This window comes from Camelina sativa, chromosome 8 (assembly GCF_030686135.1).
Source record: "Camelina sativa cultivar CO46 ecotype springtype chromosome 8, ASM3068613v1".
Lineage (NCBI taxonomy): Eukaryota > Viridiplantae > Streptophyta > Magnoliopsida > Brassicales > Brassicaceae > Camelina > Camelina sativa.
In genome coordinates, this window is record NC_141887.1 from 18,363,896 (window position 1) to 18,383,385 (window position 19,490).

A 19,490-nucleotide genomic window follows, 5' to 3' on the forward strand; every position below is an offset into this window, starting at 1 on the left:
AAGACTCAAGTTATTCCCTGGGAAGTTGAAAAGTAGATGGGGAGGTCCTTTTGAAATAAAGGAGATCCTACCATTTGGAGCTGTCACACTTCTCAACAAGGATGGTAGTGAGTTCACAGTCAATGGTCAGAGAGTTAAGAAGTATTTGGGAGAAAAGGAAACACCTGAGAAGTACACAATGCTTCTTCAGGATGCTCCTCAAGCCTAAAAAGGCATCTAAAGTCAAGCTTAGTGACTTTAAACAAGCTCACTAGGGAGGAAGTCCCTAAGGTATCTCTGTTTATATTGCTTAGGATTTTTGGTATTTTGATTTGTGTTTTGGTGTTTTCATGGTCAGGGAAGCAAGGGAGTCTAATTAGAAGAAGAAAAAAAAAGATTCACAGCCCAACTCGACCCCCCCACTCGACCATGCACTCGACCGAGTGCCAGTCGATTGCCATCGTCGAGTTGCCTCCATCTCCCCCTCAAAGTCACCAACCAGACCTCAACTACACTTATGAGAGCATGAATGAGGATGTGGACAGATTCTTCCAGAATCAATGAGGTACCACTATCACCTTCCTTGTAAATACCATTGCATTTGATGTTGTGTTTTGTTTTTAGTCTTGAATCCTCTAACAAATTTCTTTCCCACAGAGGACTGTGTGATTTAAGTTTGGGGGAGGGTTTGAGATAGCATTTGATGTTGTGTTTTGTTTTCTTATTTCAAATTTTTAGCATCATCATGTTAGTATTTGCATAGCATCTAAAGCATAGAAAACCCCTACAAATTTGAAAAATTTTGCAAAAATCTTTATAAAAAGAGTGTTCATGTAGTTTGCATTGCATAATAGCATCTTGTTTAGCATGTTTCATGTAGGACTGTTAATTATTTGCATTAGGGAACTATGATGAGTTTTGCCTTGTTAGCTTGTTTAATTCACTAAACTAGGATCAATGCCCAAGTTAATAGTACTTTGATGTTAGTTGAGTAGTTAGAAGCATAAGATTGAACCAAGCCTTGAATTCCTGCATTGCATTTGGTCTAAATTGAAGCATGTTGTGATTTGATGCCATTTCCTATTTATATGAACCTAATATTGACTTGTAATTATCAGTTTGTGCATTGCTTTAAACTCATGGATACTATATACATATTTGGATCATCTTTCTCCTTTTTACCACTCTTGTTGATCCAAGTAGCTGATTGAATCATTAAAATCAGTTTCCAATACCCTTAACCAACCCTTCTTTCAAGCCACGTTTATTCTTGAGTGTGTAAGGCCTATTTTGGGATTGAGCTTTGTAGAAAGTTTTAGGTTTGAACTGACAAGAATATTGCCTTGTGAAGTTCTAGTTTGCAATTTTCAAACTAGATAGGACTAGGTGGTTTAATTGTTGGGTTTGGGACTAGGTGTTGATCGACACCAAATTGTGCGTTGCGTTTAATTGTTGGGTTTCCTGGTTGGTTGTGTTTATTTGTGGTTTGTTAAACATTGGATCTCAGTTGCTAGTGTGTATAGCCCAGTAGATGGGAGGATTGCTGATGTTCATATATTTTACCCTGTTTTCCCTTAATATATTCACATCTTTTTCATCCTTTGCTGTCCTTTTTGACCATTATTGCATAGTTTTAGGATTGTTCTTGCATTAGAGTGTAGTTGCATTGCATTTTCATCTTTTCTTGCATAAACAGGTGATTTTGGAGCCTAAGGAGCATGGAAGCAATGCTGAGGAGAAGTGAAGCAATCATGAGGAGAAAGCAAAGGAGTTAAGGCTGGAGAACCAAGGTCCGGAGTCCCACTCGACTGCCCACTCGACCAGACACTCGACCGTGTGCTGAGAGTGACTCGACCGAGTGGAAGGAGCACAAGAAAACCCAACTCGACCGGTCACTCGACCGAGCACTAGATCGAGTTGGCCGAGCCGCCTGGCTATTTTGTCTTTTAGCATTTTTAGGGCTTCCCCTCCTTTTTCCTATTTAAGGACCTTGTACCCTGCAGCCACAGGGTGCAGTTTTTTAGATATTCTCAAACCTAGTATTTTACCCTTTTTGGGAATTTATGCTTTTTGCACTTTTATTTTCTTAGATCTTGTATATCTTTTGAAGGAGAAAACACAAGATTCTTCATACTTGTTTGTTTCATAACTTTCAAAGTATCAAGAATTCGAGTTTGATTCCTTCTCCAATATTGTAGATCTCTGTTTTATCTTTCTAATCATGCAAGTTTCGTGTTTTTCTGGGTTAATGACTTTGCTGTTCATTATGTGTGATTGTGAGTAGTTTCCTTAGCTCTTAGGGATGGTTTAGGCTAGATGTTCTTAATGTTGATCCTATAACTGAGAGGGTAGGGTTTGGTCTCAAGCTTCTTAGCATCACACCAATGTCTAAGGTGCATAGATAAGGCTAGATCTAGAGATTATCATTAGGCTTGCTAAGAGATTAGAAGTCTTGTTTGATTCTTGACATATTGATTAATGCTTGCTTGTATAGATTCTTTACTTTGTGAGAACAAGTCTAGAAATATATGAGCTTGATTGTTTTTGCCATGAGAGTGGATTAACATGTTCTTAGAGATTAATGTCTAGAGATTAGCTCATGTTGATTGAGGTTTGTTGATCAAGTTAGATAACCACAATCTAAGTTCAGCCCATGAATCCATCCCTAAGACCTTCCTTGTCTATTGATTTCCTAGTATAAATCATGTTGTTTGATCGTTGTTTGATTTACTTTTGTCTTGCTCTGTTTTGTTTGCATTGCTCTGTTTTACGTTTTTGTCCAGCTCGACCCTGCACTCGATCTACACTCGATCGAGTGCTTGCTCGAGTTCATTCCCAGAACTCTTGTTTATGATTTGTGTCTGTCCTGTCTCGTTTCTTATTTCATTCTAGTTGCATTTCTGTTGCATTCATTTAGTTTCCTGTTCATTACTTTCCTTGCATTAGCTCATTACCTGCATTACTATAGTTTGATCTCTGTTCTAGTTTCATTATTGCCATAATCATTCTGTTCCATTACATTTAGTATCTTGTCCTTTCAGCTTTTACATTCTGCATTTTACATTCTGCAATAGGTTGTTAGTGACAAACACCCTCTATAATTGGCTTAACTTAGACAAGTATTGCACACCTTGATTGCTTGCATTCACTCATTTAGGATTGATACCTCTTATACTACAATTGCATAAGGGGAATTGAAACACCCTGCCTTCACCATTGTTCATCATCATTATCACATCATTCATTCACATTCCATTTCACACACACACAAGGAAGGAACTCGTTTCAATTGCCTCACTAAGTATTTGTGATAATACTTACGCATCTCAATTGTTGTTTGTGGTGTGCAGGTATGTGACGTGGAATCATGGCGATGAGGAGGAGGATGATCTAGGGTCTCGTTCATGTTATGTTGTTGGATAGAATGGTTAGGAATATTATTGTATTGATGTTATATCAGTTTGTATTTTTGGTATGTTTCCGCTGTGTGTATTGGTTATTGCTGGTTTAATGTTGTATTGTGGTTTAGGTCAGTTTAATTAAGTAGTATGGGATGCTTAATTATATATTGTATTCGTTATTATTATTTAAAAAAAAACGGATCGGGTCGTTTCAGTTAGGTATCAGAACCTTTACGGTTCTAGGAAGGTTAAGGGGATGGTTAGAGCGGGTAGGAATTTAATTGGATGAATTACTTTCCTTTTGCTTGATGCATGATGTTGTGTGATGGAATTGCTCATGAATAGTTTAGTCAATTTGCATGTGGTGTAGTCCTAGTATCATCCTCTTCGAGCCTTCAATGAGATTCCACGATAAGATGTGTGTTTGTGTGCGGTTTTGAATTATGTGCTTAGCTTTCTGTTCTGGGTAGTGCAGATGGTTAAGGGTGGAGCAGTTACTGGTCGTGGACGCGGACATGGTCGGGGACGCGGACGTGGTCAGGGACGCGGTCGTGGTCGTGGTAGAGGCAGAGTCCCAACATGGACGTTATTTGTCCATGCTCAAGGAGATGAAAGGTCTCATGACCGTGCAGTTTTCGGGTGGTACAGATCCTACTACTGCAGATGCGTGGAGGACGAGTGTGGAACGTAACTTCCATACTCTGAGATGTCCTGAGGAGTTTTGGGTGGACATAGGGGTCCACCATTTGATTGGTGATGCTGAGTTGTGGTGGAGATCAGTGGCTGCTAGGAGAGTGCTGAGGGAGATGACTTGAGCTGACTTTGTGGAGGAGTTCAACCGCAAGTATTTCCCGAGAGAGGCGTTAGACCGATTGGAGGTGCAGTTTCTTCAGCTATCTCAGGGGACTCGGTCAGTGCGGGAGCTGGACTTAGAGTTCAGTCGACTTCTGTCTTATGGGGGTCGAGCGATGAAGTCCGAGGTGGCTCAGATCAGGAGGTACATGATGGCGCTTCGTGAGGACTTGAGGGTCCACTGCAGAGGGAGGAGTTATGCTACGAGGGCGGAGCTGGTGGAGACTACAGCAGAGATAGTGGTGGTCAGTCCAGCAGTTCAGACAGAGGAGACTTTGGAGCATAACAAGGATAACAAGTCAGAGCAAAGGCATAAGAGGAAGCGGGAAGACACGTCAGGTATGCAGCAAGGTGGTCGAGGGTGCTTTGGATGTGGAAGCAGGAACCATAGGTTGGCAGACTGTCCCAAGAAAGGTGATCCACAAAAATATCGTCGATCGTGTTACCATTGTGGGGAGGAGGGGCACATCAGGCCTTTCTGTCCTAAGTGGAGGCAGACGATGGAGGGTGCGGCCCAACCGAAGGGAGGACCGGGTGCTCAACCCGGAGTTTAGTTGGCTTCTGTTTCTTTTTATTTCAGCTATGTATTTTTGCTTGGATTTCGTAATGTTTATTTCACTTGAGGATTTAATAAAATGGAATTATTTGGCTTTTTGGAATTTGTGGATTTTTTGGAAAAGGGAATCACTCGGGGTTCTACAAATGGAAAGTTGTCATAAATAGAAAGTTTCTAAAAATGGAAAGTTACTAAAAATGGAAAGTTTTATGAACAGTTAGGACTTGTCTATTTTTGGAAAGGGGATGTGAAATGCTTGGAGTGGCGGGATTGTGTAGAGGTTGACCTGAGGAGTGGTCACAGTTGAAATGATAAGTTCTCAAGAATTTTGGTTTTGATTGGTGGTGTCACGGTGTTAAGAGAATATGAGGGTTCTAAAAATAGGAAGTTTTATGAATAGTTATGACCGTTTGCTAGAGGGACGGGGGGTCCTGAATAACTCATGAGGAGATGGGGGTTCGCCTGAGGGGATCGGGGGTTCCCTAGATACTGATAGCTCGAAGGACTACGGTCCTGAGGGTGGCAGTGGAGATGGGGGTTCTCCTGGTACGGAGATCTCGAGGGTGACGATCCGAGGGTGAGACGGTATAGCTCGAAGATGGGGAGTCTGAGAGCGTGATCGGTATGGCTTGAAGGTTGCGACCTAAGAGCACATGAGTTGGTAGCAAAAGTGTCAAGGACGTGGGGACAAGCGTGGTAACCGGATGTGGAATTATGAGATTGAAGGGGGTTCAATCTCAGGCTTACGGTTGAGATCGGATGCGGATCTCGGGGTTGATGGGGGTTCAATCTTGGGGTTTTCTATTGTGTTGACCGGGAGGGTCAAGTGTATGCTGGTCGGGGGGACCAGAGTGGTGATGATTGGGAGAGTATGGTTTGGATTGACCGGGGGATCAGGACTTTGTTGACCGGTGGGGTCAGGATTGTGTGGACTAGTGGTGGCATGCTTGCGGCAGACCAGATGGTTAAATGGTGCGAACCGTTGCGGCGGTGGTTGGATGAGTTTTGCGGTCTAGTAGCGGTGTGTTGCAGATTCGAGGACGAATCTTTTGTTAGAGGGGAGAATTGTAACACCCGCAAACCAATTTCTCGTTATTGGGCAGGGGTGTCGATCGACACCAAGGGGAGTGTCGATCGACACCAAGGGGAGTGTCGATCGACACCATCAATGTTTGGTTCGACCAGGTTGTTTTTAATTGTCGTTTCTGGTTTTGTTTGATTTAATTGGGTTGTCTAAACCATGTATATAAGGGAAAACTCAACCTAGGTCGTGAAAGGAGTTTGTCTTGGCCGTTTTTTGAGAAAAGAGAGAAGAGAGAAGAGAGAGTGTTCTTGAGGGATTTTGGAGATTCTAAGCTAGATTGGTGAGATTTGTTCTTGTGGAGTGGAGATCTGGTGCTAGAAACGAAGGGGAAGCCTTCTAGGGTGCTGGATTCGTCAGTTTGGGTCAGAAACTTCCTGCAAAAGAGGTGAGTGCATGACCATGGCTTATCTAAGTCTGAGAATCCTTTTTTTGATTGATTTGTTGTGTTTTGTGGTGTTGTTCTTGCTTGTGGAAGTTGTGTTATGCTTCTTATAGGTTCCTGAAGCTTTTGGGTGAGTTTTGGACGGATTGGAGATGATTGGAAACGGAGATTCGTTGATCGGCTTCGAGTAGAGCGCATTTGCGGGGTCGGTGTCTATCGACACCAAGTGGGTGTCGGTCGACACCATTCTGGTCCTAGTGTCGATCGACACCATTATGGGCCTAGTGTCGGTCGACACCAAATTGTGTGTTGCGTGTGGTTTCCTGGTTGGTTGTGTTTATTTGTGGTTTGTTAAACATTGGATCTCATTTGCTTGTGTGTATAGCCCAGTAGATGGGAGGATTGCCTCACTAAGTATTGGATCTCATTTGCTTGTGTGCATTGGATCTCATTTACGAATCTCAATTGTTGTTTGTGGTGTGCAGGTATGTGACGTGGAAACATGGCGATGAGGAGGAGGATGATCTAGGGTCTCGTTTGTGTGTTGTTGGTTATTTTGTGTATGTTGGAACCTTGGTTAGCAGCATGTTAGGTTGTTGGATTGAATGATTAGGAATATTATTGTATTGATGTTATATTGGTTTGTATTTTTAGTATGTTTTCGCTGTGTGTATTGGTTATTGTTGGTTTAATGTTGTATTGTGGTTTAGGTCGGTTTAATTAAGTAGTATAGGATGCTTAATTATATATTGTATTTGTTATTATTATTTAAAAAAAAAAACGGGTCGGGTCGTTTCAGGACAGATGTGACGGTCCTCTTTAGGACATTTGTTTGGCCTTGGTGGCGGTCCTGTTTAGGACATTTTTTTGGTCTTGGTGGCGGTCTTGTTTAGGATATTTGTTTGGCCTTTGTGGCGGCCCTAGTGGCAGTGAGATGATCCATGTGTGGTCATGAGGTATCCTAGTGAGGGGATATGTGGTTGGTAGGACATTGTGATGTCTTACGCGAGCCACGAGAAGGAAGCCTGGATAGGGATAGGACTCAGAAATGTTCAGAATTGTTAGCTCGCGACTCTTGGGAGACTTAGGTTCTCCTAGTAATGCCATATTCTGAGACTTTGTGGCTTGGGAGTATGGTTGCTATATCGACTTCGGATGACGATCCGGGGGCACGCTGTAGGGTGGCTACCCGAGAGACGAGTATTGGAATTTCCTTATATATTATGGCATGGGGGCTTAGGCCCGATTAGGAGCCAACATTATGGCATGCAGGCTTAGGCCTGATGAGGAGCCAATAAAAACTCAAGGTTTAGGCCTAAGAGTAAAGGAAAGTCCAAAAATCGAGAGCAAATAATGCCTAGAGCATGAGTCTATCGCCTAGAGGTAACCTTCGTAGGTCGGTTGGAGAAAGTGTGGGCCGTGGAGACGGTTGCACTGTAGTTCTTGGCATACGATTATTCGAGATTCGAGGACGAATCTATGTTGGTGGGGGAGAATTGTAACATCCGTGTTCCGGGAATAGAATTTGAGATATGTTGAGTAAACCAAAATAGTGGATTTTAATTAATTTTGGTTTAATTAAATCCTAGTTTAATCTAATTAAACCAAAAACTCCTAATCTCTTTCTCAAAGTCACGCCTCCTCTCCTGTTTTTGCTATTGTCGACATTGTTATGAGAGAGAGAGGGAGAGAAAGGGAGAGTACTCTTGGTTGTTTAGTGTAAAGGAGGAAGAGAAGGGATGAAGCTTTTTCTTTAAAGTAATGAGAGAAACAGAACTGTGAGGGTTTGGGAAAGGGAAGATCCGATTACTCAAAACGTTTCGAAAGGTATTGATTTTTTGTAGGGTTGTAGCTAAGAGAATTTTGTACACTCTCCGTTTTACAGAAGTGAATTTGAGTTAATATTCTAGGAGATATTGGCAGTTTCGTGGGGCGTTTTGTCTCAGTCACGGATTGAGACCAGCGGGTGTTTTGGGACCGATTGCGATTTCAAATGAGATCTGATCGTGCTGAAATTTTGTAGGACGCCTCGGGACGTATAGAAAGTGCTTTTCACTAGAGAGATTAGAAAGTTAACGGTTCATTTTGATTTCGTGGTTTCACTTGTGAGATTGTTCTTTTCTGATTTTTCTGGCAGTTTCTTTTTAATATTTGTTTATTGTTGTGATTGGTTGTAGGAGCGAGTTTGGTTGTTCTTGGATATTGGAGAGCCTCTCATTTGGTTGTTGTTATTTTCGTGAATCTCTTGTTAAGGTGAGTGCGTGACCATGAGCTTATCTAAGCGATTGGGTTATATGACTTGTTTTGTGTGATGATGTGTAGGTGTGGTGAAAGTGTTATTGGTTGTTCTGTTTAATGGTTGGTTTGTTATATTTTATTTGGAGTTGTACTCTTGATTTGCTTGTGTGAATAGCTCGTAGATGGGAGGATCGCCTCACTGGGTATTTCTGGTAATACTCACGCATCTCATTGTGTTTGTGGTGCAGGTAGAGGCAAAGTGTGACCGTGGGATCATGGCTATGAAGAGGAGGATGTTCTCGTGGCTCGCTTGGTTGTTGTCTGGCTTTTGTTAGTTTGCTAGAGTTGAGTCCTAGAATGTTGTTTAGGATTGCTGGTTTTCTAGTTTGTGTTGATTGGATCTTTAGTTTATGGTTTTAGAATTATTACGGTTTATTTGATATTGGTTATTGGTTAATTGGTTATTTATTAGTTTTATTATTTTCGCTGTTTGGTGTGATCGTGGTTAGGTGGCTAGTGAGTATGGGACCACTAGCTTAGATGTTTATTATTATATTATATTTATATATTTATTATTTATTAATTAAAAAAAACGGGTCAGGTCGTTTCAAATATAATTTCTAAAGATGAATATAATTATCCATTTATAAAGTCTATTTTGTTTTGTAAAGTCTATCAACTCTATTTATAAAGTCTTTGTTTTTGTGATCCAATAGATAAATCTGCAAAGATCAATATAATATTTATTTTATTTATGATATGAGGTTTTTGAAAACAAAAAGAACATAATTAAAAAAATGGTATTTGTGTTTTTATCAAAATAAAAAATGATCCTAAAAAGAAATGATATTTAACTGGAAATGAAATATAAAAAAGAATATAATTTTAAAAATATCATTTAACTAAATTCTCTAAAGATGAAACATTAGTATGAAATCTAACACTATAAATTAAATTGATGAGTAAAAAACAAATACAAAAAAACCAAAAAGATATAAGTTATCCTTGGGGTTTTAAAAATTATTGAGATTGAAGTTCATATAATTTTATATAAAAAATAATTTAGTTTGTCACTTCAAAAGTAATATTTTTCATTTTGAAATATTATGTGTGTGTTGAGTTTATATCAACAAACAACCAAATCATGTGAATTTTGATTGGGCCACTTGGTATTCTTTTTATTTTAAGTTATAACAAATTAAAATATCTATTTATAATTAACTCACTTTTAAAGGCATTTAACTGTACACTTAACTCAAATGTAATTCCTATCCAATAATTCTACATTAATTCATTCCTCCTACTAACTTATTTATCTTTCAAGAGAAAATGTTTTTGGTCAAATTTTAATATATTTAGATTATTTTGTTTAGCTAAAATTATAGTCATATATATGGGACGACGGTCTATTTACCCATGACAACTATTGTATCGAGCCAGATAGAGCCCGTTCTTTACCCTCGGTCTATTGCTTTAAACTTTAAACTTTGAAAATGAGAAATATTTTATACACAATAATTTTATATGTAGTTACTAAATTTTACAATGACATTAAGAAAAACTCTTTAAATCAGTTATTAACCACTATAAAACATGATAAACATAGATTCACTCATATTACGAATTTTTTTAAATTTCTATATTAATATTATATATATATATATATATATATATATATATATATCAATTTGTAATAATTCTTTTTAATATTTATTAATTTCGGTATAATAAATAACCATACCAAAAAATGTTGACACAAGTGTAGGGTTTAACTTGCACATCATTTCTATAAGAAATTTAAGCTTCATATTTTAGTAGGAAAAGACAAAAATCATTCTTTGATGTTATTGTTAATAAAAAAATTAAAGAACAATATTTTATTTTAACTAATTTCAGAAATATAATAAAAACTATTATGCATACAACCACGCATTGCGTGTACTAATACCTAGTGGTATAAAACTTAACTTTTTACCAAAAAAAAACATAACTTTTAATTTAATAATATTGTAAATTTTATTTTGACAAAAACAATTAGTTTTTTTTAGGGTTTGTTAGATTTTTAGTACATTTTTAGTAAAGTAGTACATACACTATATAAATTTGGAAAGAGAGGAAGTGTGAGATAGAAGGTGATACAGATAGAAAATTTTGTGGGACAGATGGTTTTGGGGAAATTTACTTATCAACCCTGGACGATTGTTTTGCGGAAGAAAGAATAGAGAGGGAAAATTAGAGAATGTTTATATATTTTTTTATTTACACACACTCTCTACTATCTTCTCGTCTCTCATGTTGACATTTTATTTTGTCTTTTTTATTTTTTTTTATTTCTTTATTTGAAAATATATATAAACCAACAGTATAAAAAAAATAATTATTTTTATTATTTTATTTTTTTCTTGTGTCATCACATTCCCCTCATGTTAAGTTAAACAAATCTTTGGTAATACAAATTTTTTTTTCAAAATTTTTCAAGCCAAAAAAAATCTATGTGTTTTTCTCTATCTTCTGATATACATTTTATATAATAATTTTTAAAAATATTATATATATCTTTTGTATTTGTACACCTTATTAAATGTATATATGTGATTTGTACACATTATTAAGTGTACAAATGTAATTTACATAATCGTTGTGTACACCACAACTATTGTGCTGAATAATTATGTATACCACAACCATTATACAGAAGAACTAATTTGTTCAGCACCAACACTATACACTTAATAATGTGTACAGAACAATTCCGTACACCACACCTGTTGTACAGAATAATCTTGTACACCACAACCATTGTGTCTAGCACCACTACATCCAATAATTACATCTGTACACTTTGTTAAGTGTACAGATAATCTATACACTTAAATAAGGTGTACAAATACAAAACTTATAAAAAATATTTAATATTAACAAATAAAATCATCAAATAAAATGGATGTCAAAATGTAGAAAAAATAAACATAGATATTTTGTGTCTGAAAAAACTTTCAAAAATTTTTTTTTTACCAAATATTTGAATATAAGTAGATAGGATAGGGTGTGATTGTAAAAGCAAAAGAAAAAAATAAAAAATAAAATATTTTTTTTTTGACTTTCTCTCATGTAAAAAAATCGGATACCCTTATGTAATTAACCAATTTTTCCTCATATTTCTATCTCACAACTAATCTATCTCACAAATGGGTCTCATTGACTATTTCTCAAATTGTAAATAGTGAATGTATTACCCATGGTGTCGATCGAAAAAACGCATAGTTTTGGTTCACGGATGTTACACTTTTTGTTATTTTCCTTTTCTTTGTAAAACTTCAATTTACATCATAAGCATTCTCCATTCGGTTCCTCTCTCTCAACAATCTGAAACATATTAGCCTAATATGCCCAACAATACAACAATGATGGCAAACAGGTCAAAAAAATTTTCTAGGTGCATTTTGCAATTCAGAAATTCTTTTACCATGCTCTTTCACAAATACAGTCTCTGAAGCAGTCTTTGAAGCGGTCTCTGTTACCGTTGCAGTTCCTGATGCAGACGTGATTTTTCCACTTGAAACAAACACCAGACTTCATTTTGAAGATTTTCCTATAAATCCAAGGCTACATTGATCTGTTTTGCCAATACTCAGAATGTGATCCAACTTCTTTGTAACATTATTAAGCATTCTCAAATTCTTTTGAGTTTCTTCACTTGCACTTTAGCTTTTAATGCTTATTATCCCTTCTTTGTTGCATGTTTCTCTGCTTCAACGACTTTAGCCTTTAATTCGAGCTTCTCCTTAATCAAAACTGAATTATCATCAACTACCTTAAGCCAATGTGCATACAACTTCTCATAACTCTTACCAAGTTCTTCATAATTCATATCCTCTGCATCACTATCACTATCAGATCATGTTCAGATGCAGTTGCAGGTTTTGCTGCAGATTTAGAAGCAGTTGCAGACACTGATGCACACGATGATGCAGAACTATCTTCAAAAGTTGTAAACGCCACAAAATTCTTCAGATCTTCTTCTTCATCTGAATCAGTTTCAGAATCACTAGTAACAACATTCATAGCCTTCTTCTTATGCTTGTGTAAATTGACACATTCAGACCGTACATGTCCATACCTTTTGCATTCAAAACACTGAACATCCTTTGATGAACTTCTCACTTCATCATCCATTTTATTCTTTTTCTCTTTTCCCCTAAGCTTCAAATATCTAGCAAATCCTTTTGATAGCATAGCCATTAAATCTTCATAAGATGATACCTTAAGAGTTACTCCAATTTCAACTTCCTTCTTTATTGCTTCCTTAACTTCATCATCTTTCTTCTTTACTCCGTCAGCTTCATATGCTTTGCTTAATTCAAAAGCTTTAAGAATCCCAACAAACTCATCAAAAGCTTTAAGAATCCCAACAAACTCATCAAAAGCCATCTCATCTAAATTATGAGCTTCTTCAACTGCAGAAATTTTTGACTCAAATTTTGCAGGCAATTATCGCTTCAACTTCTTCACAAGCTTTTTGTCTTTGTACTGCTTTCCAAGAGCGAAAGCCTCATTAGATATATCACATAACTTAGCACTGAACTCAGCCACAGTTTCTTTTTTATTCATCCTTAGATTCTCAAATTGTTATGCCAACATATCCAGCTTTGTTCTCTTAACACTTGAAGTACCCTCAAACATATTCTCCAATGACTTCCGCGCTTTCTGAGCTTATACACATTGAGAAATTAACTTGAAGTGGCTTGAATCAATGGCATTGTAAATCGCTGTCTTGGCTATAGAATTGCAACTTGATAGCTTTTTCTATGCAGTAGTCCACTTATGTCTGGGCTTACGACTCTCAACTCGTTTATCATCCACAACTTTAGGAGGCTCCAAACCAAGCTCAATCGAATTCAACAATATTCATCAAGGTTACTAATAAACACTTGCATACGAACCTTCCAATATCTGTAATTCGATGAATCAAGCAGCGGTGGTCCTTTCATAGATGTGCCTTCTCTGTATGAATTCATCACAACTGATTCAAAGCTCTGTCTTACTTCCTGAACTACCCTCACCCTTGATCTACCCGAAACTAGACTGAATCTCTATCAAGAACCCGCTCTGATACCACGTGTAAGTGCGGATGAGGTGCAAATAATAAAGTGCAGAAAGTAAATAACACAAGAGCTTTGTTAACGAGGTTTGGTTTTTCCTACTCCCTAGGACCACGTCCAGATTTCGATTTCATTAGAACAAGAAAGAAAATACAACCTATTCGCAAACGCGTAAGTCAAGCACAACCCTCTTAATTCACTGATCCGTTCTATAACATGAAATCTTAAGGATAAATCTTTACCCTTAACTAAACTCACACCGAGCCTAGATTCAAACCAAGATAACCTAACATTGGGCTAAACTCCCCCTAAGCCTAGATGTAATGCCTCGACCGCCACCTTTCAGTGGGCCCCATGTCCAATCCCAGTCCATGGGCCCACCTTCCTTAATGGGCCTCACGTCCTCTCACTAAGCCCATGAGCCCATCCATATCCGACGGCCAGTTTGCTACGTCTGGGAGGTTTTTAAAGACTTGTTACCGTCCCTACAAATCACCACATGATCTTTTCCTGTGTTGTGTCCTCACTCACACAGTTCCGACAGTCACTTCCCGAAAGGTTACCCAACCTGAGACTACTCCAGCATAAGCACGTTCAACTGTGGAGTTCTCTCATGAACCTTGACCGAAAAGATAAGTGCACTTTGGTAACATAGGTGGCCAAATAAATTCTTTTTAAACCTCTCCGCAAGTCCCGGGGTGTCACACTAGACTTCAGATTTTCAACTCTCTTGAGCAACATTCACACACACGTCACACCGACGAACAAATAAGCTTGAACAACACAAGCACCAAAACGCGAAACTAAGCCGTACACAAAAAAAAAGCTCTCTAGGGTTTTTATCTTTATCTTTCAGCTTTCTTGTCTCTCTAGGACGTGTCCAACACCTCCTTATATCCATCAGGACTTCCTAATCACCATAGGAGAAGATGTCCAAATTTCATAAGAAAAAGCTTTTTTTTTTCTTTTTGCTATTTTCCCTTTCTTTGTAAAACTCCAATTTAATCAACCAAAGAAATAGTAGTTTTCCTCTTCAATTTATCCTCAAACGTCCTTCAATATTGTCTTCTCAAACCTTTTAGAAACTTCTCAGACACATAAAACAACAGCAATCATTTATCTTCTTGTATCACACATACACTATTTCAGACAAACCAATACATCTTCAAAGTAGTAGTTTCTTCCGTAGTGAAACACACATACTTTCAACGAGCTAGAGCTCGATTCGGGAAGTTACTGTGAAGAACTGTATAGGAAGCTTTAGGCGAAGAAGTGGCACTGGTGGAGTAGTAGTTTCTTCGGTCATGACTTTAGCAACTCCTTCGCAAGAATCTGGCTATACAAATGAGCAGCTTGTGAAGTGTACTTAGCCTCAATATTGCCACCGTTGGTCCATCTATATTGCATGAAGAACCCCTGAGCAGCGCGGTAGTTGCCAGTTGCCACCAAGCATCATATTCTAGAGCTGTTCAGGGTTCAATGAGTCTATAATTGTTGACCTATACAAAAACGTTGGGAATGTATTTGGTATAATGGGGAAGTAATGATCGTGTGTGCATGGGAAAAAAGCATTAAAATAGTGGGAGACCAAAACAATGGAGCTGCTCTAATCCCATTAAAACATTTTTCAATAGTTAATGTTTATAAACTAAATGAGCCATTCATAAGTAATGTTCAAGTTGGCTTCAAAAACGTATGTCAAGTTTTTGTTTAAATAGGCCAATACAAAACAGAGCGATGACTCGATAAGATCTCTTGATAAAATTATAATACAAAACAAAAGCAAAGGAAAAAAAAAAAAAAGTAAGACAACAAAAATCAACAAGTCCATGAAGCAGATCTCTTGATAACAGGTTTCATCTGTTTGTCTTCAAGAGAGATCATTCCAATATGGGAAGGATCTTCAAGCATCATCTTCGCAACCAAGTACCCCGCGATTGACCAAGTCTGGTACTTCCTAGCCTGTTTTCCAACGTACCTTCCTTGTTTACCATCGTAGTATTCAGGCCAGCAGTCTCGGTGTATCCGTGACTCAATTAGATCAATCGCACGTCTCGCGATTTGAGGCCGGCCTGTCTTGATGCATGCAGCCGTCAGCGTCCACAGCAATACTGCACACAAAAAGATAGCGGTAAGGACCAAGCGTTTCACATGATGTCTTTAGTTTAGGACAAAAAGAATGCTAACCTGGCCAAGATCCACCGTTGTGGTAACTCCACCTAGTGTTCTTAGGATCACAACCAGTAACGATCCGCCACTCATGGCCTTCAATACAAGGATAACATATCTTGAGCGGCATCTCACCAACTAGTTCCTCCCAACGGTGCTCAAGGAGATCCATAATAGCCATTGACTGATCCGGAGTTGCCAAGGAAGAGAGGATGGAGACACAATTCCCTAAAGAAAACCACCTGAAATCCATACGGGCCGGGCTTACATTGCCCACAAAGTACCCTCCACGGAGAGGCATGAAGTCGAAAACCCACTCTGGTATCGAGTCCGGCATCACATTGAACTTGTTCACGGCTGTGTGTGAGTACTCCTCTGTCTTGTACCTTAACAAAGAAATTAACATTTTAGTTACGATTGAATCATAAATAATCTATACTTGGATCATTTTGACTTGAGCATGTTACCTGTAGATATCGTTGAGTTGCTGGAAGTCGAGCCAAAAGTAGTTGCGCATATGGAAACTCAAGGCGTGAAGTCTCTTCACAATCCTTTCTATGAACTCTCTACCTTCCTCGTCAGGTTTAAGCATCGACAAGGCACATCTCAGCGACATGAAAAACAGAGCTTGAATCTCTATAGGATATCCATAAACACCCTACAAAGCACAAGTCAAGATTTGGTTTTTAGTGTGAAGAATCTAAAAAGGTGTTTGCTCGTTTACACTAGAAGGTACGTTCTTAATTACCATTCTCCTATCAACCATAGAACAACCATCAGCACAAAGCAGCGTAGGGAAAGTGTCAAACCCTTCGGACAAGCAGAGTGAGAGTATGAGCCTCATTCCTTTCTGACACTCTGGTGACTCAGACAAAGTCAAATCTCCAGTAGATTTTGTGTAAGCACGGAGAAGTATGATCCACCAGAATCCTGAATCCACCGGTGCTACTCTTCCTATAGCGCTTTCCCCAAAATCTGCTACGATTGTGTCGGTTTTACGGACTGGATCATGAAGCACCTTGAAGCTTGCTGGCATAACACCTTCCCCGAGCTTGAACCGGTCAACCCTCTTCTCCCAACCTTGAAGCTGAAGCGTCTTGAGCAAGAAGTTTTTCACTATATCTGGCTCTCCATTCATTAGAAACGCCAGTGCACTCGGTACAAAGTCTCGTACGAACACCTACACAAAAATAAAATAAAAGTTGTAAGATATTATATTACTAGAAAGTTACCCACGCCATGCTCTGGATTATGTGCTCTGGATTCAAATGCTCTAACCAATATAAAAACTAACGTGACCTTTATTTTATGAAATACCAAGACATTACTAGTTTGTTACTAAACTCAAATAATATGACCGTTACTTTATAAAATACCAAGAGCATTACTAAGTTTGTCCTTTATTTTATAAAATACCAAGAGCGTTACTAAATAGTGTTTTTAAGTTTGACTACTCAAAATCAAGAAGATTAGGGGACGAGTACGATTTAGAAAAGTTTGTGTCGTTTATACCTTTTATATATTAGCTAAGTCTTTGACCACATTTCTATGTACCATAGCCATTGAGTGATTGAGAATAAAAACGTAAAATAAGCTTCTAACTAAGAGAACTTTGCTCATTTTTTAGAATTATTCCACGATTAGGTCTCTGTTTTTTGCTAATCGCGTGTATTTATTATGGAATCATTTAGTTACCTGATCGTAGTTCAAGACCTCCTCGGAGGCATGGTCATAAGCTGCAATGGTACCAACAGGTTGACCACGGAAGAACACCATTGACCTTCTCAAAGCTTCCCAAGCCTCAGCAATTATCGGATGAGGCTCAAACGAGTTCCTTACAGAGAGAGGAGTGTCCAATATTGACCTACTTCCAGGAGAATGAGCCATGTCTAAAAAGCTGTCCTGTCTTACATAGCCATTCGATAACTCGCTCATTGATCTCTCGTCTAATGATCTCTTCCGTTCGATCTTTAGCTGCCTCGGCTTCTCCAAAGCCCGAGTCAGATGGAAATCATCCATCTCTGATAATGAACAATTTGTGTGTGATCCTTCAACTCTTACCCTCAATGGTTCTTTATGACCTTCCATTTCTTTCGTTTTAATTGATAGAACAAGATCTACAGATTCATTCATAAAATAAAATAAAAAGACACAAAATCAGTTATTTAGATAAAATTGTTAAACTGATTTTGTTTCTATCTGGAAATGAAACTATGTTCATTTTGTAACAACAATGGATTTTTTTCTTTTTTAGAAATAAATTGTGTTTATTTTAAGATTTTTTTTAAAAACCTTTTAACAGATTCTTTTTTCTTGTTTAATTACTTATCCAAAGTTCCAAAGGGTTGAACAAAAAAAACAAAAAAACTTATCCAAATAAATTGTGTCTAATTATATTATAATTTGTTTTTCCTCTTACTCTCTTTTATCGTATTTAATTACTTATCCAAATAATTAACCAAAAAAACTCTTGCGTCGTTGAGTCACGCGAGATTACCCTTACTTAAGTCCATAACAAACTATACATGAGAAATCAAAACTTATCGAATGATAATAGTTCCAAACAATAATACAAGATTAGTACTGTTAATAACAAAAAATATTAATCAAGATCCCCATGAGAACCAGATCTACATCTAGATTTAAATACATAATGGTTCTAACATAAGTGAGATATATTATAAGAAAGAAACCAAACCTGAGAAGACGACGGAAGCGTCAACAACTCGTACCAAAAACCTGCGATATCGCCGGAGAGTGAGAGAGGAAGGGGCAAGAAAGTAAGAAAAGTGGAAAAAAGAGTCATGAAGAGTGAAGCTGTTGTTTTATAGATTAGATTAGAACAAGAAGGAAGAAGAAGACAAAACAGGACTTGTTAAAAAAACCGAAACAAAACAAAACGGGGTCTGGTAAGGGAAACATGTCGACGAAAGGGACGGAGTTTACCGGTAGTTACCGGTAAAGATACGGTCAAGTTGTGTTATTGGTTGTAAAGATACGGTCAAGTTGGCGTAACCGGTAATGTACTGAACCAGTAAGTGAATCTCATTGTCTGATTGGTTATTGGACTTTTCGCTTCGGATACTTATTTAGTTATTTTATCGGTTTCCCAGTCACTTTTTATCTTTATTGTTATTATTGATTTTTGTTTTTGACATATAAACCAACATACAGTGGTGGACTGGTAGCTTGCTAGTGTGTTAGGTAGGCAATATAATAATAATTAATAAGTATATATCACATTTATGTAATGTTTTTTTTTTAGTAGAATGATGAGAGCTTTAATATAATAATTCTTTTTTTTTGTCCGGGTGCTCGGGTTGGACCTAGAACACAAAAACTGCATACTTTTGATGATGATTCAGTTTTTAGACAATTTTATTTGCCTCAAGGCTCAGTAAGACTTTTATGAACTTACAGCTTGTTGGTCTGACAACAAAGACGAAGCAGAGTTTGGCTGACGAGCTGTTAAGAGTTAAGACTAACTCTTGCTTCTCAACTCAACCTTTGTGAACAATGTGGACGGGAACCGAAGAACCAAACTGAACCGATTAGGAAAATGAAAACCGAACCTAATTGTACTCGAATCCAAATAATTTTATTATATTAATTTGTAATAATTTTACTATCAAATTAATTGTAAGAAATAGAATAAATTACGTAATCATTAATATATGTGAGATTTTATATATTTAACTGGAAACTACAAAATAAAATTTTAAAAAAG

At 37.6% G+C, this 19,490-nt stretch overlaps 1 protein-coding gene across 1 annotated transcript; it reads right to left on the reverse strand.

Moving 5' to 3' along the window:
* Positions 1–15,217: 15,217 nt before the first annotated feature.
* On the reverse strand, positions 15,218–18,821 carry LOC104773271 (alkaline/neutral invertase CINV2). Its single transcript, XM_010497848.3, has 6 exons — positions 18,462–18,821; positions 17,459–17,880; positions 16,512–16,943; positions 16,231–16,421; positions 15,782–16,149; positions 15,218–15,705 (listed from the first exon to the last, which is right to left on the reverse strand). The coding sequence occupies exons 2-6, from the start codon at positions 17,849–17,851 to the stop codon at positions 15,413–15,415; spliced, it is 1,677 nt and encodes a 558-aa protein (XP_010496150.1). The 5' UTR covers positions 17,852–17,880; positions 18,462–18,821; the 3' UTR covers positions 15,218–15,412.
* Between the last annotated feature and the right edge of the window lie 669 nt (positions 18,822–19,490).